The 21,930-nt window shown below is 41.1% G+C and overlaps 3 protein-coding genes and 1 long non-coding RNA gene across 18 annotated transcripts; 3 read left to right on the top strand and 1 right to left on the bottom strand.

Moving 5' to 3' along the window:
* The first annotated feature begins 1,673 nt into the window (after window positions 1-1,673).
* Window positions 1,674-2,323, top strand: LOC124207214. The gene is made up of 2 exons (XR_006879847.1): window positions 1,674-1,766; window positions 1,847-2,323. It is a non-coding gene; the product is annotated as an uncharacterized LOC124207214 (long non-coding RNA).
* A 430-nt stretch (window positions 2,324-2,753) lies between these two features.
* Window positions 2,754-11,589, bottom strand: LOC124207204 (sodium-dependent serotonin transporter-like). Of its 13 annotated transcripts, none has more exons than XM_046604549.1 (23): window positions 11,054-11,589; window positions 10,723-10,921; window positions 10,431-10,640; window positions 10,247-10,372; window positions 10,024-10,178; window positions 9,682-9,784; window positions 9,416-9,567; window positions 8,722-9,342; window positions 8,531-8,658; window positions 7,999-8,451; window positions 7,234-7,701; window positions 7,118-7,135; window positions 6,901-7,035; window positions 6,615-6,825; window positions 6,400-6,538; window positions 5,249-5,383; window positions 4,636-4,739; window positions 4,260-4,384; window positions 4,091-4,189; window positions 3,877-4,022; window positions 3,612-3,812; window positions 3,378-3,545; window positions 2,754-3,299 (listed from the first exon to the last, which is right to left on the bottom strand). In XM_046604549.1, exons 10-23 carry the CDS (start codon window positions 8,150-8,152, stop codon window positions 3,165-3,167), a joined length of 2,238 nt encoding a protein of 745 aa, XP_046460505.1. In that variant the 5' UTR covers window positions 8,153-8,451; window positions 8,531-8,658; window positions 8,722-9,342; window positions 9,416-9,567; window positions 9,682-9,784; window positions 10,024-10,178; window positions 10,247-10,372; window positions 10,431-10,640; window positions 10,723-10,921; window positions 11,054-11,589; the 3' UTR covers window positions 2,754-3,164. The 13 variants fall into 13 exon arrangements, with proteins under 13 accessions (XP_046460505.1, XP_046460507.1, XP_046460506.1 ...); XM_046604551.1 differs by having other exon boundaries at window positions 8,547-8,658; XM_046604550.1 differs by having other exon boundaries at window positions 7,999-8,530; window positions 8,608-8,658.
* Window positions 11,590-11,673: 84 nt separating this feature from the next.
* LOC124207208 (pollen-specific leucine-rich repeat extensin-like protein 2) lies at window positions 11,674-13,859 on the top strand. 2 transcript variants are annotated; one of them, XM_046604564.1, is made up of 6 exons: window positions 11,674-11,931; window positions 12,233-12,309; window positions 12,381-13,003; window positions 13,083-13,172; window positions 13,235-13,272; window positions 13,339-13,859. In XM_046604564.1, exons 2-6 carry the CDS (start codon window positions 12,251-12,253, stop codon window positions 13,639-13,641), a joined length of 1,113 nt encoding a protein of 370 aa, XP_046460520.1. In that variant the 5' UTR covers window positions 11,674-11,931; window positions 12,233-12,250; the 3' UTR covers window positions 13,642-13,859. The 2 variants fall into 2 exon arrangements, with proteins under 2 accessions (XP_046460520.1, XP_046460521.1); XM_046604565.1 differs by having other exon boundaries at window positions 11,675-11,931; window positions 13,086-13,172.
* An 897-nt stretch (window positions 13,860-14,756) lies between these two features.
* On the top strand, window positions 14,757-21,296 carry LOC124207211 (histone-lysine N-methyltransferase 2D-like). 2 transcript variants are annotated; one of them, XM_046604567.1, is made up of 5 exons: window positions 14,757-14,883; window positions 14,965-15,072; window positions 15,215-15,404; window positions 20,679-20,753; window positions 20,826-21,296. In XM_046604567.1, exons 2-5 carry the CDS (start codon window positions 14,987-14,989, stop codon window positions 20,928-20,930), a joined length of 456 nt encoding a protein of 151 aa, XP_046460523.1. In that variant the 5' UTR covers window positions 14,757-14,883; window positions 14,965-14,986; the 3' UTR covers window positions 20,931-21,296. The 2 variants fall into 2 exon arrangements, with proteins under 2 accessions (XP_046460523.1, XP_046460524.1); XM_046604568.1 differs by lacking the exon at window positions 20,679-20,753.
* The last annotated feature ends 634 nt before the right edge of the window (window positions 21,297-21,930 follow it).

Raw genomic sequence — 21,930 nt, 5'->3', positions numbered from 1 at the left:
GTAAAAAAATATGTGTGATTAATATGCAAGAGAAAACAATATTGATTTCAATGGTTTATTTTTTAATGAGTTCATGTTATTGATTAATAGCAGAACGTGTTGGATCATTTCAGTTTGTGGTTTAACTTATTTCATAAATATATAATCTCATTACAATTCCCCATTCCATGATAACATTACTGGTTTTCACACAACTAAGGTCATTTTGTTTACTTAGGGAAAAGGGACAATAGATTTGCATTTTTAATTTATCAATAAATCTGAATAATCTCAGTCTTGAATAACAGTAACTTCTCCTTAGCTTCACCAGTGGATCAAGTTTGAAACGGCGGCGTCCGATTGAACTGAATCAAGAACAGAGATTTAGTTAAAGTCGATAATTGAATAAACTTTTCATCCAGCATTACCTCAACATGTGTACAGGAAGCAGAAGAACACACCAACAAAATGCCAGAAAGTCATCTGCCAACACGAACTATTTTTCACGACAGCTCAACACTGCATCAACACCAACATTGTTTTTCGGAGTCTGATGTTGAACGGCAAGTCTGCAGAAACTTCATATCAGTGCATTTCTCGAAAATGACTTCCACACCACTGCACACCAGAAATCACCACCATTAACAGCTTCAACACCAAATCTACCAAGGAATCTAATAAAGCAAAAGAACATGAGTTAACCCAAAACATTTTCAAACAAATAAAAAATAAATTCAATTCCGTCTAAGAAAGTTATTTTTTTAAGAAAATTACAACTTTTCACAAAGGCTCTAATTAGACACAATTAGTAATTGTCAAATGTCATCTAAATCAAAGTATTACACCCTACTTATTTTTAAGCAAAGAACACAGACAACAAGTTAAGCAAAATGCAAACCCACTGAAGGTGTTTTTCACGTAAATTGTTACCATTTCAGATTTCCATTTTCTTCCCATTTTCATCTCGCAACATGATACATCAGAGGCATCTTGTCGACTTGGGGCACTCATCTGCACTGCACATTGAGAAACATCTCCACCAACCTTTCAAAAAATAAATTAGATTAGTAAAAGAAACTTCTCAAATTATTCTTAACTGTGCATGCTTTCGCAAGCTTTATTCAAGTGCATCTCTCAACTGCAAAAATTCACAAAACAAATCACAGAAACTATTTCCAAATGATGTGTAACTTTAGATAACAAATGTTTAATAATTAGTTATCTAAAAAAACTCAATCTCAAACTCAATTACAGAATTTTAATATGGAAACAAAGTCTTAGGATTATTAAGTTATTCAACATTATTACTTGCACTGTTCTAAAGTACTTTGACGTGTGACGAAACGTGCAACATGGAGCAAGAGACGACATTTTGAACAAGTGTACAACAGGCATGGCCACTTTGAATTGGCTAGTATGAATTTAAGATCGTAAATTAACTATAAAAAACATACATTTAGAATCAAAGCAGTAATTACCTTTTTTATGAAGAACAATGTCGGGAAAGAAAGTACCCAGAAATAACTAAAGTAACCTTCTCGGCCAGCGTCTCGATGGAAAAGAACTAGTTGAAAGTCAGTCGTCTCAAAACTTTGATCCCCTCCCCCAATACCAACACAAAATAGAAGGGCTGAATCCCTAAACACACTGAAATATTTAGCCACCTAGTGACAGCCCTTAGCATCCAAGGACATAGAGTGGGACGGACAAAAAATAAACCAAAATATTCGTCATCTCCGTGAAATAGATTTAGTACGAAAAAAAAACCATCATCGAACAATTAACAAGTGAGCTTTGTTGGTGGAATAGCTATCGTCAGTCATCACCAAAAAGTTAACACACAATAACTGCCGATACATTTTTACAGGGAAGGACAAAGTAGCTGAAACTGACTAATTTGACAGCTGAAAATGATACAAGTCTATGATAAAGCCATCGTTAACTAAAAGAAACGTGCAAGTAACAATTCGTTTGCAACTCGCAAAAATGGCCTGATTTAGAAAGTATTATTTAAACCGTTGTTGACAGTTACCATCCAAATTATCTTACAGGAAATGCGATAAATATGTTTAGAGTGCAAAGTAAACGTACCTGAAGTACGAGTACCATCGATCCACAGCTTGAAACCTTCCCCATCACATTCAGTGGATGCCATCTGGAATTTTGACATTTTCTTACATCCGGATTTTATCCCTTTTTAAGCCTTATGTATCTTGTCTATACCTTATTTAATGTGGAGCTGTTGAATGTTCAGTCAGTGCCATACGCGTGTAATCTTGAATAACAATGTTCGCTTTGCAACATTCCATAAATTTATTCGAATAAATAAGGGAGGCAAGCTTTAGTGTGTGTATGAATACGAAGTCACTCATAACTTGCGTCTTGAGACTTGTATATTATTTTAAACATGCGCAATCCGGATGGGAAGAAATTAAATTTACACGAGCTAGCTAGCAGCTGGCAGCTGCGAACCTGCCAATATGAATTTAACTCTGAACGCCAGTTTGCCAACGTCAGCCTAAATTTTGATTTGATTATTCGTCTGTTTCTTGTCAACCCCATTAGAATTACTGTATACGTTTAAAAACAAGTGCGCTGGAAATGTTGACATCTGTCTTGCAGAGCTTCCGCATTCATGTTGTAAGTGGATGACACAGATAATGTCTCTGGTGCATGTTTTATTGAGAGGATGAGGCTGAAATCTGAATAAGCTCACAAAGCAGCTGTTGGCCATTAGTCTGTGCGGATGTCGCTGAGAAATGTGAGATGATTTATTACAATCCGACTCTCGCATGTTTATTTACGGAATTGGTGTCTAGAATAAAGAGGAGCATACAAAAGAAAGGAAACGAAAAGTCCCTTTAAGCTGGCTGTTGCTTACTGGAACTTTCTCCATGGTTAAACAATCACGAAATGCTAGTCATTATCCTTTTTATAATAATAATAACGATAACAATCAAATGAAACGACGGGGGGGTCTTATAAAACAGCTAGAGGAGACACACATCGATGATAACAAATGATATTTACCCTACACTATTGCTTAGCTATCGACACGAACATTTCTAATGAATTTAAGTTTTCGTACAAAAAAAAAAGCTGAACAGTTATTAGAAAAACCAAAACAAGTGAAGGGTGATTTTATAATTTAAATGTAATGTTGGGGGGCTGGTTTGGTTTCTCATTCAGACTTGAGTGCCATAGGAAGTGGAGTGATGACTGACGGTGCTGGGCGCGACGGCATCGCGGGCCGTCAGAGTCATTTGCGACAAGTTTCGAGGATCGCTCGTGTCTTCCGGTGTAAACATTTTCACCAATCGCTGCGCATTCACAGGATACGCCAATCGTCAGATAATTGTGCAGTGAAAAAGAAATAAAAAAGGAAAAATTGGTCTAACCTGCACGAAAGTCCCTTTGGTGATGATCAATTTGTAGATCATGTAAATGGGGATGCAAGACAGCGGGATGGCTGTGAGTACCCAACCGACTTTGATGGACCAAGCCGGGTACGTGTAATCTTGTGTGTCCAGCGGGACCGGATCGATCAAAGTGCAGATGAAAATTAGCTAGACACCAATGAGAATTTATTAAGATTTGATTTATTTCATTGGATGGATTTTGTAATAGTCTACCAGAATAAAGATGGGGCTGACGTAAGCCCAAGTGATTTTCCAAAAGGGTCCCGGTTGGAAGCCGAGCATAGACTCGATGTCGTCGGAGAACCTCTGGGTACCGTAACACCAGCTCACGCCCATAGCCTCCACAAACACTAAGAAGAGGATTGCTATGCCAGGGCCGTAGACATTCAATAAATCGACCAAATACATTCCACCCTGCGCCAACGGTAAAAAAATGAGATTGTACTCTAAATTAAATGACATTTGAGTTGGTCTTTACATAAGTTGTGGTCGGGAGAGCACAGAGGTAGATGAAAACGAGTAATATCCCGACAAATAGTTCCCTCCGGCGGCCCAGTAAGACGGGATACTCATCGCACAGTCCCGTGATCATGGCCTCCAATCCACCAAAAGTGCTATCCAATCCTTTTGAAAAATTAAAAATACAGAAATTATAATGATTTCTTATTTTTAATAGTCGTGAATCTATTTACCAAGCGTAATCAATAGGAAAAAGAATATCATCGACCAAAATGTCGATCCGGCCATCGTCGCTATTGCTTCCGGATAAACGACGAAAACTAATCCAGGACCTATTCAACAATTTCGAAATATCCAAATTTTAGAAATCTCAACAAATTTGATGAATTAAATCAAGCAAACCTTCCAGTCCAAGTTGATCGATCGAAACGTTTCTGATTTCGGCCATGTAACCGAGTACGGCGAAGATGACAAAGCCGGCCAGCAAGCTGGTGGCCAAGTTGATGGAGCTCGTCAACAAGGCGTCACTACGCGAGTATACACACGGGCCAAGAGAGAGAGAAGAAAAAAATAAGTTTAGTCGAGAGGATTATTAGGGCTTTTGTGGACTGATGATTGGCAGAGTCTATACGACGTTGAAGAGAAAACTCGTATGAAAAGGGGTTCCCCATTCAAGTGGTCGTTTAGTCATCGATCGAGGACTCGATTCGGACAATAAGGGAGAAGATTAGACCGTAGAATGAGGAAGGAGCAGAGAGAGAGACGGGGAGTGACTCACTAGAAGCAATTGTTGTGGAACTTGTTGTAACTGGAGAGGGCCAATAGGGTGCCGAAACCAGGTCCCAGTGAGAAAAATACTTGTGACGCCGCATCGGTCCAAACCTGTCACACCGAATCGATAAAAAAAAAATATGCAAAGAAATCACAAATCAATATTCAATTGAATAAAAATAAGAGCACGGAATATAAAAAATCCGTCAAACTTGACAAATTCAAACATGTGCGAAATCCAGCGTTATTTCGAAACCCCGGGGGAAACCCATTACGTGTGTGAAAACTGAATTATAACTGTAACTGAATTTGGCCACAAGTTTTAGCATGGATAGATTTTTTTTTCCTCAATCGATTTTTATCACGTCGGAGCGCGTTGAAGGATCTAAAGCAATTTGTTATCTAGCAAGCTTTACATTCCGTTATTTTTGGCTATATAACGGAGGAAACAAAATCTAATAAATACACTTCAATTGAAATTAAAAAATTGTTGTAGGCGGCACAAGAAACTTTCGAGATTCTCAAAGGAGAATTTGACTTCATTGCGCGCAAGATTCAAAATTATTATTAATATTTTAAACAAAAATGATAATGAAAATCAGATGGGGGCATCCGCGAACCTTTGTTTCAGCCAGTTTACTCCACTGGGGCGTGAGGAAGTAGCGGATGCCATCACCGGCGCCTGGCAGCGATGCGCCACGGAAGAGGAGGATGATGAGGACAATATAAGGAGCGACGGCCGTGATCCAAACGGCCTACATAGGCAAAAGAGGCAAGCGCACATAAAAGACAAGAGAATTATTATTATTATTATTATATCGGAAAACGAATATCATAATCATGCGCGATGGGAGTGTTGTTATACACGGATGAAACGATTTTTCGAGTGGATCTATTCCAATTCTCCACCCCAGGAGCAAAAATCACGGGGGGGGGGGGCCTCATCGTTTCTCTGACTGGGGCTCTCAAACAGTCATCAAGTCGCTCAATCTAGACCCTATTCAATATGTCGAGAAGCAGAGCAACTCGAGGGTGATAGTCTGTGAGTGTCGAGTGGCTTAACAAACACACTCTAAAGACGATATTATTCCAATCAGGCTGAGCGTCGGCGTCGAAGCAGCTCAGAGTGCCAAAATAATCGAATACACAAGGAACAGGAGGCCCAACTGTTGTGAGACTCAACAACGGACCAGCACCAGCACCGCCGCTGCTGCCATCGCAAAGGGGCAATACACAATGCAGCCGCGTTTCATCCGCCGATTGCATTAGCGAGTCTGCGCGATCCTTTTTAACTCCGGCTCCCATTTGTTTTTCGAAACCAAATAAATACAAGCGGCGAGTCGGTCAAGCCGGAGGAGGAAGAAAAAACAATTCGGAAAGGAAAGAAATAGATTCGACTGTATGGTACTCTGGCAAATGAGTTTGGGTTGGCGAAGAAGAAGTATATAGTAGTACCAGATAGATTGAATCTATAGATATTACTTTGAGGCAGACAGATAAGACAAGAAAGGGGGTGGGGAGAGCTGAAGATGGAGGGATCGATGCAATAACAAGCGGAAGAGGAATCCGGAAAAAGAGTTGAGAGAAAAAGAGTTTGAGTAGCCCAATCAGATCAAATACACGTATGGAGAGAGTATCATAGATACATATAGACCCCGCCAAGTGATGTTGCGATGATGCAGCTACTGCTCTTATACCCATCGAAACATTTCAAACCGGGGTGGGGCGAATGAGAGAGAGAGAGAGAAGACGTAAGGAAAGATGTAATTACTTTGCCAGTCGATCGGACTCCCTTCCACAGTGAGAAGTAGACGAGGACAAAGACGGCAAAGACGCACAGGGCCAGCGACCATTTGATTGGTCCGAGATCGTCCATCCCGTCCGACCGGTAATTCTCCAAGACGTTCCGCCTAATAGTTTAAGGTATAATAATGGTAAATAATATCTCTTTAAATTGGTAAATGAGTGGGCGAGAATAAATCGTACTCAAAGTATTCCTGGGCGGGACTTCGGACGAACGTGCCGTTATCGACGGGTCCGACAAGTGCGCAACTGTTGGTATTCCACGGGTGGTCGCACGAAGTCCAGGGCAGCTCGGACGTGAACGAAGCCACGAAATAGTAGACGGCCCAGCCGATGATGGTATTATAGTACATGCCCATGTAGAAATCGATGATGCAAATGGCGTAGCCCACTCCTGCGTGTTGTGTACACAAGTCAAGTCACGCGTGTTTTGGTTATCAAAATAAGACAAAACGGCAATGATTTGTACCTTTCAGGGCCGGGCAGATGCGCTTCCAGAGAGTTAGGCAGCCGCTGCGGTGAAACTGTCCCAGGGCCAGCTCCATGTAAAATAGCGGCAGGCCGCCAAAGACCATCATGACGACATAGGGAATGAGGAACGCACCTGTAGAAAAAGAAAAGAAACACCGTCGAAGGATCGATTTACTTTTCATTCACGGAATTATTCAATCAGCGGTCAAGTTTACCTCCTCCGTTTTTGTAGCCTGGGGGTTGTGCAGAAAGAAAGGTTCAATTTTGTCAATTAATTACTGCGAGGATTAATTTTGATTGAAAAGAGATAATGGATATTAATAATGCGTACAGATGTAAGGGAATCGCCAGACGTTGCCAAGATCGACCGCAAAGCCAATAACGGCCAGAAGGAATTCGGCTTTCTTGGCCCAGGTTTCACGTTCTTCCAGGGCAGGTGAGTCCTCGTTGGGCGCATCCGGCCGGTGGCTTCCGGCGCTCACCGCCGTAGTCTCCGAGAGGAAGAAAACGATTTGCGCCTTGTCTTCGTCCTGCTGATCGTCGGGATGGTGATTGAGTAGAATGGGTTCGTGCTGCTCGTCAGCCGCCGCTGAGCCGGAAACCTTGCCGGACAGGTTGGTCTCTTTCGCCATCTTGTCCGGCTGCTGCTGCTGTTTCAGAAGACTCTCAGCTGATGGCGACGTCGACGACGACGATGGGCTATTTCCGCACTGGATCCGCTTTTGGCTGCCGCTGCCCTCCACCGCTACTGCTACCGTCCCGTTGCTAGCGCTCGCCTTCTCCGGGAGCATCGGGATCGCTTCGTGAGTGTGCGGGACCCAAAACCTTTTAGTTCGTATTTGTTTTTTTAAAAAGCTGTTGTTGTTCTTTCTTTCTTTTATGTTTGTCCCTTTCAATAATAATAAAAGAAGAAGCTCGTACAATCAACAAGCCATTTCAAAAAGGGGGAATCCACAGATGATGCCAGAATGGCCAATCAACTAAATTGATTAAGAACGTCCTGCTGTGGAACGTCCAGTCGAATCACAAGTTTCAATACATCACCAAATTAAAAATGGAGTTCAATTTTTCGTCGCTAAAAAACAAACAAACTTACCATGCGCTGGATGAACTAGACGAAGTTGCTCTGAAGCAAATGCATGGTGGTGGATATTAGAGATGCCTGGAACGGAGAAGCGGGATGAATCAGGAGCACACAAAGGAAGTGAGGATAGGCGACCGATCCGGCAGAGTGGCGGGAAACGAATCATCGACGATCAACTCGACATGAGAGCGTAGCCATCGCGATAGCAAACAACTGTGTGTGTGTGTATGGAGGGGGTGCACCAAAGAAGAGTCTGTATAGCCCAGTCTCTCTCTCTCTCCTCCATAGAGAGCATATACTACAAGACAAGAAAATATATAAAGAGAGAGAGGCCGGGCCGCCGATGAGTCAAAAGAGTTTGCCCCGTGAGTTTCGGTCCCACCCTTTTCTTTTCGAGCCTCTTTTCTCCGTTTTCCACGCCGGCGCTCTCCTCTTCGGCGCTCAACTCGGACACATCTCCTTTCGCTAACAATGAGAAAACAAATCATCCGGAGACGAATGTTATATGGCATCAAAACATCTTTTTTAACTGGCAATCGACAACCTGAGAGAATACTAACTTGTTAGGCCTATTGTTTGGACAATAAAAACCAGGCACCAATCAAACACCTATTCTTATACCATTCCGAGCTTTCTAATCCGGATATTCCAGCGGCGATAAAAATGCCAAGTCTAGAAAAATTTGATGTTGGAAGAAATTCAATCAACCTGATGCTTGGCAATATTTAAACTTACGTTTGGTGTGTGTATATATCTTCTGGGCTCCTGCGGGACTCTATAGAGCGTTTATCTGCCGCTTATAGAGAGCTCTATATCCCATATAGCGCCACCTCCGTTGTTTGACTTTTAGCGACTCTTTTTTCCTTCCGGCGGCCGAGTGAGGGTCTTCCTTTTTCTCAACCCGGCGCGGGGGCTCTTGATTGTATTCCTCCATCTTGATATGCTAATGGCGCTGACACATGAGGATAGGGAGTTTGGGGCAGAGCAGTTGGATCGTATCTAGGCACTCTCTCCCCCCCGCCAGTCAGTTGGGAGGGGCACTACATCATCGGGACCGACATCCTCCTCCTCGCCGGACGCCGATCGTCTAGATTGGACTTTGGGCTCTGTGGCCAGCCACCCTCCCCCCCAATGTCCATAAAGACTGACCTTACGATTTGCATTCAATTAGAATGGAACGTGAGAGAGAAACAGCGCCGAGTGAGAGCCACCCGGCCCGGCCGGAGAAGATGGAGCGATCGACGGACTCGGCGTGACAGACGAGACTTATATCGCGCTGGAACATTTCAACAAAAGTGAGTCGAGCAGGCGAACAATGCAGAATGTTCGGGATGGGTTGATGGCGTTTGTTCTGCCCTGAAACAAAAACAAAAGAAAACTAAATAAAAATAAAAATAACAAAAGAGAATTCTTTTGCTTTGGCGTATACTCTGCTGGTCCCGATCAATTGGCGCCATTATAACAAAAGCACGACACTGGCATAAAAGACGACGGGCGGATCACGATCGTCGAGCTATCACCATCTGTCATCAATCAAAAAGGTGGAATCATCGACAGCTCTCTTCGGGTAGGACTGGATAACTGTGAAAAATTTAGAACAAGGAACGTACGACTATTGTTTAAAGCACATCAATTAGGTGGTAATTGAACTGTAAGAAATGATAGTTGTTTTAAACATTTCATCAAGTTACTCACAATTTTAACGGAAGATATCGCCGATACATGAGGCCTTCGAATCAAAATGGGATGAGGATAATCGAAAATTGCTATCAGATAAAGGGGATAACTTCCATTGAACCTGAATGTGTTGAAAAGAAAACGAAACCACTTAAAAATCGACACGGAAACTGAAATAAGACTTTAAAAAGTATCAGTTTAAGTTTTTCGTTAATAAGCGACGCGGAAGAGACCGGTCCCACCGATAGTCGGAAGTTGAGAGTATATATTCCGTTTGCCAATTCTCTCCGTGACGAGTTTCATCGATTGAAAACACACGGGGATAGAGACACTAACAGACAAGAGGGAGATATACAATACCGACATGGCGAAAGTCAGGATCATCATCAGTACCTCCTCCCTCGTCGACCTCTGCCCCGCCTTCACCTCCTCCTCTTCTCGACACCTTCTTTGATAGCTTCAGCACGACTCGATAATCACGACACGGACGGCCGAGCTTCCCTCTGTTTCTTCACCTAATTAACAAACATACACCAACAGATTAAAAATACTTGTAGAAAGAATAAAAAAGGAAAAGGGATACTTTTCTTTGTGTCTCGTCTTAGACTGGACGATTAACGGGCATTCTCTGTTCTTCCTCCATAGCAGAATCTCTAGCATAAATCTTATTTTAGCTTTCTTATTCTGCTTTTTTTCAGGACGATGTGATCTAACAAATCCGAGAAACACTTTAGTTTCGATACATTAATTAAAAGATTTTCTATTACCGTTGAGTTTGGTTTAAATCTTAAGATGAAGCCGGGACCATGGCAAATTTTTTTACAGAAACAGTGTGGATGGGTCAGCCCTAGAATTTGGCCTTTTCCAAATGACAACAATAGCACTTAAAGGCCTATTTTACGGTAACATGTTTAGTTTAATTATTTTGACAATCGTAATGGACGTGCCAAAACTGAGAATCTCATTGACAATCCCAACTGTGGTAAAGCAAAATAACAACAGTTTAGTAATGATGAAACAGTAAATGGTTAATTACTTAATTTGAATATTTGGTTTTACCTAAACACGAACAGAACAGTACCATGAGAAATAAATGGACCTCAAAAGGATGTTGTATGAACAGTGCATTTGTATGTGTACACTATGCTTGAATTGTCTACGACGTCCATTGTGAAGAAGTGATTTAAAACTGGCGCCAGCCCAATAACGGATATCGTGTCTAATTACGAGGCCGCAACCTAATTTTTTTCAGACGAGTCTGTTCAAACAAATGGGAATGAAAGATATCAGTTATTAATATTATTACATACACACAATTGCTACTTGAACAAAACCAATGTTCCTGTGATCAGTGAGCGGATGAATTTACATTGGAAATAGGTGTTGATACCTGATGCTTGGCGGCATTATAATACTGAAAGAGGGTTACAATTCAATTTGCTGGGTTTGTTGCTACTTCTCTTACATGAGGCACTTGGCTGTCATAAGAAATTTTGATTTATTTTTGCAGCCACCTTAATTGAAATGAATTGCCCCTTGAATTTTGGTGTTTAGTTGACCTTCCGTTGAAGTGCACAGTTTGTCAAGTTCAGATGTGAACATGGTGATTCTTAAGTGGGGTTGACAAACCGTAATGAAATAAGAAATCATAGTTCCCACTTTCGAGTGCTTACGATAACATTGGTCAAAAGAGCTTAAATTAGCTAGTCGGTAAAATTGACTGTTTGTGCTAAATGAGCCTCTGAATGCTGTAAACGAAATGATGATGCAGTATTGCTTCTAATAGTGAAGAGAACCTGTAGTCCTGTATAGACTCGATTGTTTTGTCAAGAAACACTAAATAAAAGAGAGATTTGAAAGAATTTCTCGCTATCTAAGTTTTTGAAAGCAGTAGCGGGTTTAACCGGCAATACGAAAACGACTTCACACGAGAACAACAAGAGTCCCTCTAGTGTTCATAGAGTCAAATACTGATTAACTCCATCTAGAAACTAATTGTGGCATTACGATGAAGTACACTGTTTCTTCTTCAAATTAATAAACATAGCACTTTTTAGTTTTTACATTTGAAATTTGAAACATTGATACTTACAACCGTTGAATTCAATCTTTGACTATATGGTTGAACTTTCTGTTTTCAACAGAATTTGTATCTGACATTCTGAGTGTCAAATTTACTTAAACGAAAAAAGCCGAGTGTCTCCAAATTACGACCTTTTTCTGTTCTTCTAAGTGTTGAGCCCTGAACTCCTCATTCTTGCTACACAGGTGGGCATATTTATCAGATTTCTCTGTGTGTTGTTGTACTAGTGTTTCCTTGACAAATATGTGTGTTAATTTTGGTATTAGCCCTTGGTCTAGACTAAGAAAAATTTTGTAGCGAGTGAACTGAGGGCAGAATCATTCCCAGTTGAATAGCCTGATAAAGTCCAGCTCCACAATTGTTGTATCGTTAGCACCCAGATATTGTTAAGGTTTCTTTTGTTCAGTTTGTGACTGCTTAAAATTTTTTGTCGGTCTACAACCAAAAATGCAGCCTGATTCATCCTTTCTGTTTTTCAATTCGCAGACTTGCCTAACATTGAAAATGATGATTGAAAATCCAGAGGCCCTGAAGTTGTGGCTCACAGCTGCCCTAGCCCCATTGTAAGAATCACTGACACAATATTGATTTCTAATGATTTCATCATCAATAATATACATATAAATTTTTTCAGGTGTGATGCAGATCCTGTAGTCCTTGCCAAGCATGTGCTTGCCCTGCTAAACAAGGAAAACCCAGAGTCTGAGCTGCGTGGAGCCATGTGTGAGGAGCTTGATGTATTCCTTCAACAAGAGACAAAAGGGTTTGTCGACCAATTATTCGTCACCTTGGAAACCAAATCGTACCTGCACTTAAACCCTGAGCATCCGTCGGACAATGTCCGGACTGCCCGTAGGTCCCGGGATCATGCAACGATCGGATCTAGCAACAGTAGAAACGATCGCAGTCGATCACCGTTGAGACGTCCGTCTCCTCGTCCCCCTGTCGTGGCTCCCGGATTTGATTTGCCGCCGGTCGGAGCCCCTGCCCAAGCATTGATCGTCCCTCCTCCACCCTGGTTCCAACGGGTTCAGTGCGCCCATTTCAGAGATCATAGTAGATGCCCGAGGGGCAATCTCTGCCCGTATGTCACCGCTCCATACCAGCGGGATGAGGATTTATGGGAATCATTGGACATGCCTGGAAGAGATCCACCACAAAATCCTCAGCAGCCCCCCCTGGGCAACTACCAGCCGCCACCGCCAGGCAGCCCGCCAGTTGTTCCTACTCCCGAGACGGAATTCCCTGATGATCAAGGTACAACAATAGTCCCTCATTTTCATGCAGTTAATCTGATCTTAATTGACTTTTATTTTTTATTTTTGGAATGATCAAGTAGAGCACATGTTCGACCAGAACGCCACCATTAAGGAAACGGATGAAGACGAAGATGATCTTGCTTCGGAAATGATCAACGTCGAGCCAGGTATATCTTTTAATTCGATTCGAATTTCCTCCCTAATCAATTCTTTGTCATTTACTTTTTAGCCACGCCCACTGAAGAGGAGGGAAACAACAACGGCCAGGTAACATTTAGTAGAACGTTGAAAGTCCATTTCATTCAAACTCTATTCAATTTTTTTCAATTTTAGTCAACTGACGGACTGTCTGGCACTCAGATCATCGTGACGGCATCGACCCCCATGGTTGAAAACGAATGTTTTGACCCGACAGATGAAAAGACATCCGACGTCAAGGAAAACGGAATGGAACAAGAATTTGGCGAAGAGATGGAACCGCCTCCGCCACCAGCACCGGAGCCATCAACAACCGAAACGTCGTCATCATCACTAGACCAACCGTTGCCGCCGCCAGCACCAATCGCTGACGAGACTGTGGTCAGCAAAGGATTCTTCGACGAGTTTGTCCAACTGGAAACGGCCAAGGAATCTTAGAAGAGAAGAACCCTCATTATCTGTATGGGCCCTCATGCATTTCAACTGCTGCTCATTGAGCAATAATTGTTTCTAAATTCCTCCCCAATAACCTTTGTGAAAATTTCATAGAAGCTTGTCAAAATATCTTTTACGTGTTCAAGGCATTTGTCAAACATTTGCCCTTAGTCTGGATGATGATCTCATTCTAATAGTCCAAGCAGTCGAGTCCATGTCGTGCGAAATTCCTGTTTGATTACAAAGACAATTCTCTAACCCTTTCAAAAATAAATTTGAAAAAGAAAGAAAAAATATTTCTATTTGCTTATTATCCAGGTGTATAAATGCTGATATCAAAACTCATTTGTAAGATAAGAGGAGTCAACTAGTCCGACCATAATTGATTTCCAATTAATTATATTTATTTTCACTAGTCCATTTCCATATTCTCAAAAACTTTGTCATGTTTTAGATTTTCAACAAGTCAAGTTTTTATTTCAAAATAACTTAACACTTGTAGTGTCTGTGGGAAAATTGGAAACCAGATAATAATGAGATTTAAAAAAAGTAATCGTAAATACTCTCCTCCTTTTCATTTTGTGACAACATTTCATTTGCGTGTGTGTGTGTAAGATCCGCTACTATATCGTCGTTTGACATTTGAGTCATTTGAGTTTACTTTTCTTAATTCTGAGCTCCTTATTACCTTGGTCATTCCCCAAAACACACAGTCTCACCCCCTACTTTATCTAATCTATTTGACTTTTGCGTGAAAAATTCAAGTGCATCATGCCATCCGAGGCGAGAGAGGAAGCCTCGACGACGAACGCGGCCACAACGGCCGCAAAGACTCAGCTGGAAATTCAAGAAATGATTCTTGAGAGAATCAGAGAATTGCTTGGCATATCAGTTTTTTTAAAGCTTCTTCTTATGAGTCGTGGAGATTTATGAGTTTTCTAAGTTTTGAGCGTAGGTCGTCTATGTTCTATTACAGGAATTGAGTGACTGTATTGCACAAAGCGTGTCAAATTGAACGCGTAACATTTTCGTTTTTTTTTCGTGAGTCTTTTTTTTTATTTTTTTTGCGCGTTTGAATTGCGATTTTTTAATCGTGGTGGTGGCGACTGGAAACTGAGCCTCGTCTGACTTTGCCTACGGGCAATTTTAGCAACTGATGGAATGTTATTAACTTATTACGGGAAACTGTCAGATTCAGATCAGTAACTTGTCAGTTCGAGTCGTGTAAAGTTCTATTAAAAAACGGTAAGATTGAAAGAAATTTGTTTTTTCAAAGTTTTCTCTTTTAAACATTTCTTTTACCTTTTTTTTACTAATATTTTATAGCTTTTTTCTTGAAAAGAATACAATGGATAGAAGTAGTACTTTAACTGTCCAGATCAACCAAGATCACAAAACAGAGAAAAGCAATGCAGTTTCACCAACAACTCAAAGGTATTTGTTTTGTTTTTCAATAAGCGTTGTTTGAACTTATTCTTAGTTCTTTTTTCCTATTTGGTATACCCTTCTGTACTATGTTTTTTTTCTTTTCTCAAGTGATGTCCAGTATATTCATTTGTTTATGTCTGTGTTGCAGACAATCCTCTGTCAAGCCATCTCCCGATGCGGCCGATAGTAACAAGAAGGCAATTGAATTGCATCAAAATCAAGCCGAAATCGAGACATTGGAAAAGCTAACCGTTGAACAACGGCAATTATTGGCAAAGAACCTATCACTACGAGAGCAACTGCAACAAAGTCAGCAATTGAAGCAACAACTTCTAAAGGTAAATAGCCTGCCTCAATATTAGTTTTATAACTGGTATATTCATTGATGCTCAAATGTCTTGGAATCATTTAGGATTTGTGTTGGAAATGGAACTCTTGTTGGCGGTGTCGACCGTTCAACTTCCAAGATTGAGATAAGAGATGACACCTTTGTTGTTGCTAGTTCGTCCTTATATTTCACACTGCCGTATAATACAGCATTTTGGTATTTCAATAGTTGGTTTAGGGTTGAGTAGGGTAGGGAACAATAGATTGAATGGGAAGAGAGGGTAAAATCGGGGCCCTCTGTTGAGGTCCCTACAAATTACACAGAATTAACAGTAGCAATAATGTCGATCACTGTTGGGATGCAATAAATTCCCAACACACTCCCCAGTAGAGCCCGTTCAATTGGCTCGACATCCTGATCGACTTGATATCCGTTGGATTAGAGATCTGAGAATGCGGTTGAAGAAGGATGGCCGGATGGCCTGGATTACGAGGAGCTGTTTCGTTGACTGGCTACGGATTCAGTTAATTGTCCATTCCATTTGATTCCGATTGAGAGTTGGCTGACTCTTTGGAAGTTTGCCACCAGGATCCCATACCGATTGGTGTGTGTTGGAATCTTCTTCAATGTCCTTTAACACAAGAATATTTTTTAGAAGATGTGAAACGATTTTGTTTGGTACCTGGGTTAACGAATAAGAGAACAGCAACTGGTTGATGAGATGTTCTTCTATACTTGGTAACCTTGAGATGCGTTTAGGAGCTGGTTTTACTGGCTCCAAGCGCTTCCGTTTCATTGAGTTTTGTTGATTGGCCAATTCCGGAAGAATTGCTGCTTGACTGCACGGCGATCTGAACTTCGGAATGATTTCTTGGTTGCTTTCTACGTTTGTTGAATTGACAAATGCAGCGGCTTCTTGAGGATTTTCTTTCGAAGCTTCCTGGATTTCTGGCGACGATGATAAATTTCCAGAAGAAGAGAAGTTGGTTTGTTTAAGTTGACTCGGAAAAGAGTTAAGTGTTTCCAGCGATGCAGCTGGCCTTCCCGAGGGGAAAAAAAGAAAGGTAGGAATATCCTTTTCTTTGGAGCCGGCTGGCGGAATCCTAATAATTGAATCTTTAGTTTTTAGACAATTGAATGTGTCAGGAACTTCTGCTTGATAAGTAGGAGTTTCTTGATGACTAAGAGAGTGAGGAGCTTCTGCCGGATTGGCTGGAGCTTTTTGAAGATTGAGAGTACCAGGAGCTTCTGCCGGAGTAGCTGGAGCTTCTAGAATAATGAGAGGACGAGGAGCTTCTGCCGGAGTAGCTGGAGCTTCTTGAATATTGAGTGTGCAAGCAGTTTTTTCGTTGCTAGAGGAGCTCAAGAGATTTTTGGACTCCATTGCATCTACACCATCTAAGTTTGCAAATTTGAGGTTAGTTGCTTTCAGCTCGTCTTCAAACCTTTTTTCGTCTTTGTTTCCACTGGATTTGACCGGAATATCTGAGATTGATAGCCCTTTTTTTGGTCGTTGTTGGAGACTGGCTGTTCCAGGCTCCTTTTCCATCGGGACTTCTTTTGACTGGGCTGATTTGACGTTTTGGTCGCTGTAGCAACTTTTCGCGTTCGATGATGTGATTTTTTCTGCTCCATCCAGTTTTGCTGAGTTTTCTAACTTTGAAACAAAGGAATTATTTTCTTTTATTTCGTTCCTTTCAAACCTTTTTTTGTCGGGATATCCGTCTGGCCCATCCGGAGAATCCGAGAGTGAGTCTCCTTTTTTCGGTGGGTGAGGGAGACTGGCCGTTCCAGTCTCTTTTTCTTCCGTCTGGATATTTTCTTTTGACTGGTATGAAGGGGTGTTTTGAAAACTACAGCTTGTTGTCGTAAGCGACGACACTTCTAGTGGAGTTGGGTTTGGCACTAATACTGCTGCAAATTGAGATGTTGAGAGGGTTTTGAGAATTGACTCTATTACTGGATTTGTTTGAGAAGCTGGCTCCTGAGAAGCTGTTGGTGATAAGTTGACATCTCCTGGAGCGACGGGCACTGAATAGGCTGTTGAGATGGCTGCGATCACCTGACTGATTATGTCCCGATTGAGTTGTGCTTGGGTTGCTGCCTGGTGTTGGAGAATTTGGAGCATTCTTTCTCTGTCCTTCTCCCATTCTTCGTCATCTGCTTCCTTTTCGAGTTTGTCTAACCATTCTCTTCGTTTTTTCTTTAAGATGTGAATTTTGGCGACAATAACATCGTCCATTGTTTGGTACATGGTGTCGATGTCTGCATTGATCTCTTCTTGGTCTTCGCCTTCTTTGTACATTTCAGCCTGGACCCTTTTTGAGAATATCTCATAAGTTTTGTAGAATCCATCTAGCTTTTTTTCTAATTTTTCGACTTCGATAAACGCTTCCAACGTCATTTCTGTTGATTTGTACGTTTCGACGAGGTTAATGATACGGGTGATATGCTTTTTAATTAAAGTTCTTGCGTAATTTGGAGCCATTGTGAGTTGGAGGTGGCTCCTAAGGAGCTGCTGAGAGTACGAAAAGAAGATAATTAGTTTAAATTAATGTTTTGATTAAGTTGATTAGCCTTTTTGTTTGTTGTTCTGCTCGGTCTTCGGAGATTCGTGGTGCCGAATTAAATTCTGCTGTCTTTTCCACTTTCTTTGAATTCCTTTATGTGAAGATATCTGCAAAAACTGAATGATTTTGGAGCTAGGGTAATTTTCTAGCTCCTTACAATCCCACAAACGGCATAATAACAATTTTTTAGGAAAGAGAATTTAAAGAGTTTTTGCCGCAAGACGGCGGTTTCTAATTCCCAATTTTGTGCTCAGAGGGCGCTTTGTGCCTTCTCAGAAAAAGAGAAAGATTTCCCTTTAAGCAAACAAAAAATGCGAGAGCGTAAGAGCGCGAGATTTGTTTCGAAATGGCGGAAGGCCTTTGTAAATAGAGAGAGAGAAAAAAAATTCAAGTTTTAATCACCCTAAGGCGCACACGAGGCGAACGCGTTGAAAGGGTAGAGAATTTTCCCGCGTTTTTTCCAGTTTAAAGGGGAAACCGGCCTAGCCCCCCAAAAAAGAGAATATTTTTCTGTCGTATTTAGAGAGATCGTTGTGCCTTCTGAGACAGAGAGAGATTTACCCAAATGATTGAATAACAAACAATGCAAATTAAAAAAAATGAGAGAGATTTGTTTTCGGGAAATGGTCTAAGGCCATAGCAAAGAGAGCGATAATTTATTTAAGTCTTTTCACCCTGGGGCTCACACGAGGCGAACTCATTGAAGGGTTAGAGAAGTTCCCGCGTTTTCCCAATCTAAGAGGTAGGGAAGCAAGCCCCCCCAAAAAAAATTCTTGAAAGGAAAGAGATTCCCGCGTTATCCCATTTTTAAAGAACGGGCAGTGAACCCAATCAGCTGAGATTCGTTTTGACAATGCCGGGAGGCGTATCAAGAGATAGAGAGAGAATATCACCTAAGGCTCACACGAGGTGAACACGTTAAAGAGGTAGGGAAGTTCCCGATTTTTCCCGATCTAAGAGATGGAAAGGCAATATCCACAAAATTCTTTGAAAGGGAAGAGAGAATAATTTTACTTAGGCGATGATAATTTGCGTGACAAGAAAAGAATCCCCCTTCAAAAATGATTTAGGAATCGTATTCTAATTTTAAGAAACTTTGAGGAAATATTTTAGCTTTAATTCAAGAGAGAGAAGAGAAATAATTTACTGTTTAAAGGGATCTATTTGCTTACTAGACCCCTGAGAACAAGTTAAACTCAGAGGGAGAGAAAAAGATTCTAATAAATGACTGACCTGCCATAATTAAACACAATTTTCTTTGATAAATGGCGGCAATGATTAAGCAAAAGGAGATAACGAGAGAAAGATTTGAGTGTGATAGAGCGAAACTAACTTAACACTGGTTGGAGAAAACTCCGGTTCGAAGGACCATGTTGGAAATGGAACTCTTGTTGGCGGTGTCGACCGTTCAACTTCCAAGATTGAGATAAGAGATGACACCTTTGTTGTTGCTAGTTCGTCCTTATATTTCACACTGCCGTATAATACAGCATTTTGGTATTTCAATAGTTGGTTTAGGGTTGAGTAGGGTAGGGAACAATAGATTGAATGGGAAGAGAGGGTAAAATCGGGGCCCTCTGTTGAGGTCCCTACAAATTACACAGAATTAACAGTAGCAATAATGTCGATCACTGTTGGGATGCAATAAATTCCCAACACACTCCCCAGTAGAGCCCGTTCAATTGGCTCGACATCCTGATCGACTTGATATCCGTTGGATTAGAGATCTGAGAATGCGGTTGAAGAAGGATGGCCGGATGGCCTGGATTACGAGGAGCTGTTTCGTTGACTGGCTACGGATTCAGTTAATTGTCCATTCCATTTGATTCCGATTGAGAGTTGGCTGACTCTTTGGAAGTTTGCCACCAGGATCCCATACCGATTGGTGTGTGTTGGAATCTTCTTCAATGTCCTTTAACACAAGAATATTTTTTAGAAGATGTGAAACGATTTTGTTTGGTACCTGGGTTAACGAATAAGAGAACAGCAACTGGTTGATGAGATGTTCTTCTATACTTGGTAACCTTGAGATGCGTTTAGGAGCTGGTTTTACTGGCTCCAAGCGCTTCCGTTTCATTGAGTTTTGTTGATTGGCCAATTCCGGAAGAATTGCTGCTTGACTGCACGGCGATCTGAACTTCGGAATGATTTCTTGGTTGCTTTCTACGTTTGTTGAATTGACAAATGCAGCGGCTTCTTGAGGATTTTCTTTCGAAGCTTCCTGGATTTCTGGCGACGATGATAAATTTCCAGAAGAAGAGAAGTTGGTTTGTTTAAGTTGACTCGGAAAAGAGTTAAGTGTTTCCAGCGATGCAGCTGGCCTTCCCGAGGGGAAAAAAAGAAAGGTAGGAATATCCTTTTCTTTGGAGCCGGCTGGCGGAATCCTAATAATTGAATCTTTAGTTTTTAGACAATTGAATGTGTCAGGAACTTCTGCTTGATAAGTAGGAGTTTCTTGATGACTAAGAGAGTGAGGAGCTTCTGCCGGATTGGCTGGAGCTTTTTGAAGATTGAGAGTACCAGGAGCTTCTGCCGGAGTAGCTGGAGCTTCTAGAATAATGAGAGGACGAGGAGCTTCGTGAGGAATTATATGAACTTCAACTGCAACAACTTCAGCAATCGAAGCAACAACTTCTAAAGGTAAATAGCCTGCCTCAATATTAGTTTTATAACTGGTATATTCATAGATGCTCAAATGTCTTGGAATCATTTAGGATTTTGCTGATCGTGAGGAATTATATGAACTCCAACAGCAACAACTTGAGCAATCGAAGCAACGACTTCTAAAGGTAAATAGCCTGCCTCAATATTAGTTTTATAACTGGTATTTATTGGTGCTCAAATGTCTTGGAATCATTTAGGATTTGGCTGAATCTAAAGCTAAAATTGAGGAATATACAACGGTCATCCGAAACCACAGGATGATGGATCTTCGTCGAGGGGTGGATGACTTCAATCGTGGCTAATCTGTTATTGGCTTGGCCCAATCCAAAACAAATTTGATCGGAAAGTCGAGCTCATGGCGCTAATGTTTCGCCCACCCGAATTGTGTGATTTATTATTTGTGTATTAATTTTTTTCCCGCAGTGAATTTATTTAATTTTTTTCATTTTTTGGGGGTATGTAACAGGCGAAAATTCGTTACTCAATAAGAATTAAATTTCATGTTTGATTATTTTATTGAATGTAAGAGTATTAGCGCTTAAGTCGAAACTCCCTTGTATTGTCGGGCAATTGTCTATCTGCACGCACGCGAACCATAAAAGATGATACGATTATGTTGGATAAACACCCAAGCGATGGGTTGAAAGAAAATAAATACTTAAACTTGATTATCATACAAATGCCTACGTTTTTCAGTTTGCTCTCCCCACCCTTTGCACCTACAATATCCATTAGGTAAACCAAAAAGGCCAAACGTGAAAACTCAGGATGGGCCTGAGAAACGCCCACCTCAATTTTTATCAGCAGTAGCTCAGTTGGACATTGAAGCTATAGGCTTTTTAGGATGTAGAATATTCATTTTATATTTGTCCGTTTTTTGTCTCCCGAGTCCGAGTGTTACTAACACAGAATTTTCAGTATTGTGTAATCAACAGCAGACGAGATGCAACTCCCTCTCTCTCTTTCGGGTTACCGCGGGTTACGAAGATATATGTGCGAATATCCACCGCACCGAGTGTGTTTGTTGATCTGTGACCAGCACAAGTGTTTAAAACTACTGTTGCTTAGTTCTGATATCTCTTCTGGTGCCATTATTTATCCCTTGTGCACTAGTCGTTGTTTGGTGTCTCGTGTTAAAAAAAAAATGGTTTTTTTTAACGCTCTGTTTATAACAGCAATGATGGAGGTAATGATGATGGAAATTTCAAAGCCTTTTCCAAAATTTAAAGCCCACTAGGGGTTCGTAACGCAAATTTAATGTTTGTTTATTTTATTGAATATTTTTAGCAAAAGTAATAAAGA

The sequence above is a fragment of the Daphnia pulex genome, chromosome 11 (genome assembly GCF_021134715.1).
Source record: "Daphnia pulex isolate KAP4 chromosome 11, ASM2113471v1".
In the NCBI taxonomy this organism is placed as follows: domain Eukaryota; kingdom Metazoa; phylum Arthropoda; class Branchiopoda; order Diplostraca; family Daphniidae; genus Daphnia; species Daphnia pulex.
This window is presented reverse-complemented; position numbering and strand designations above follow the sequence as displayed.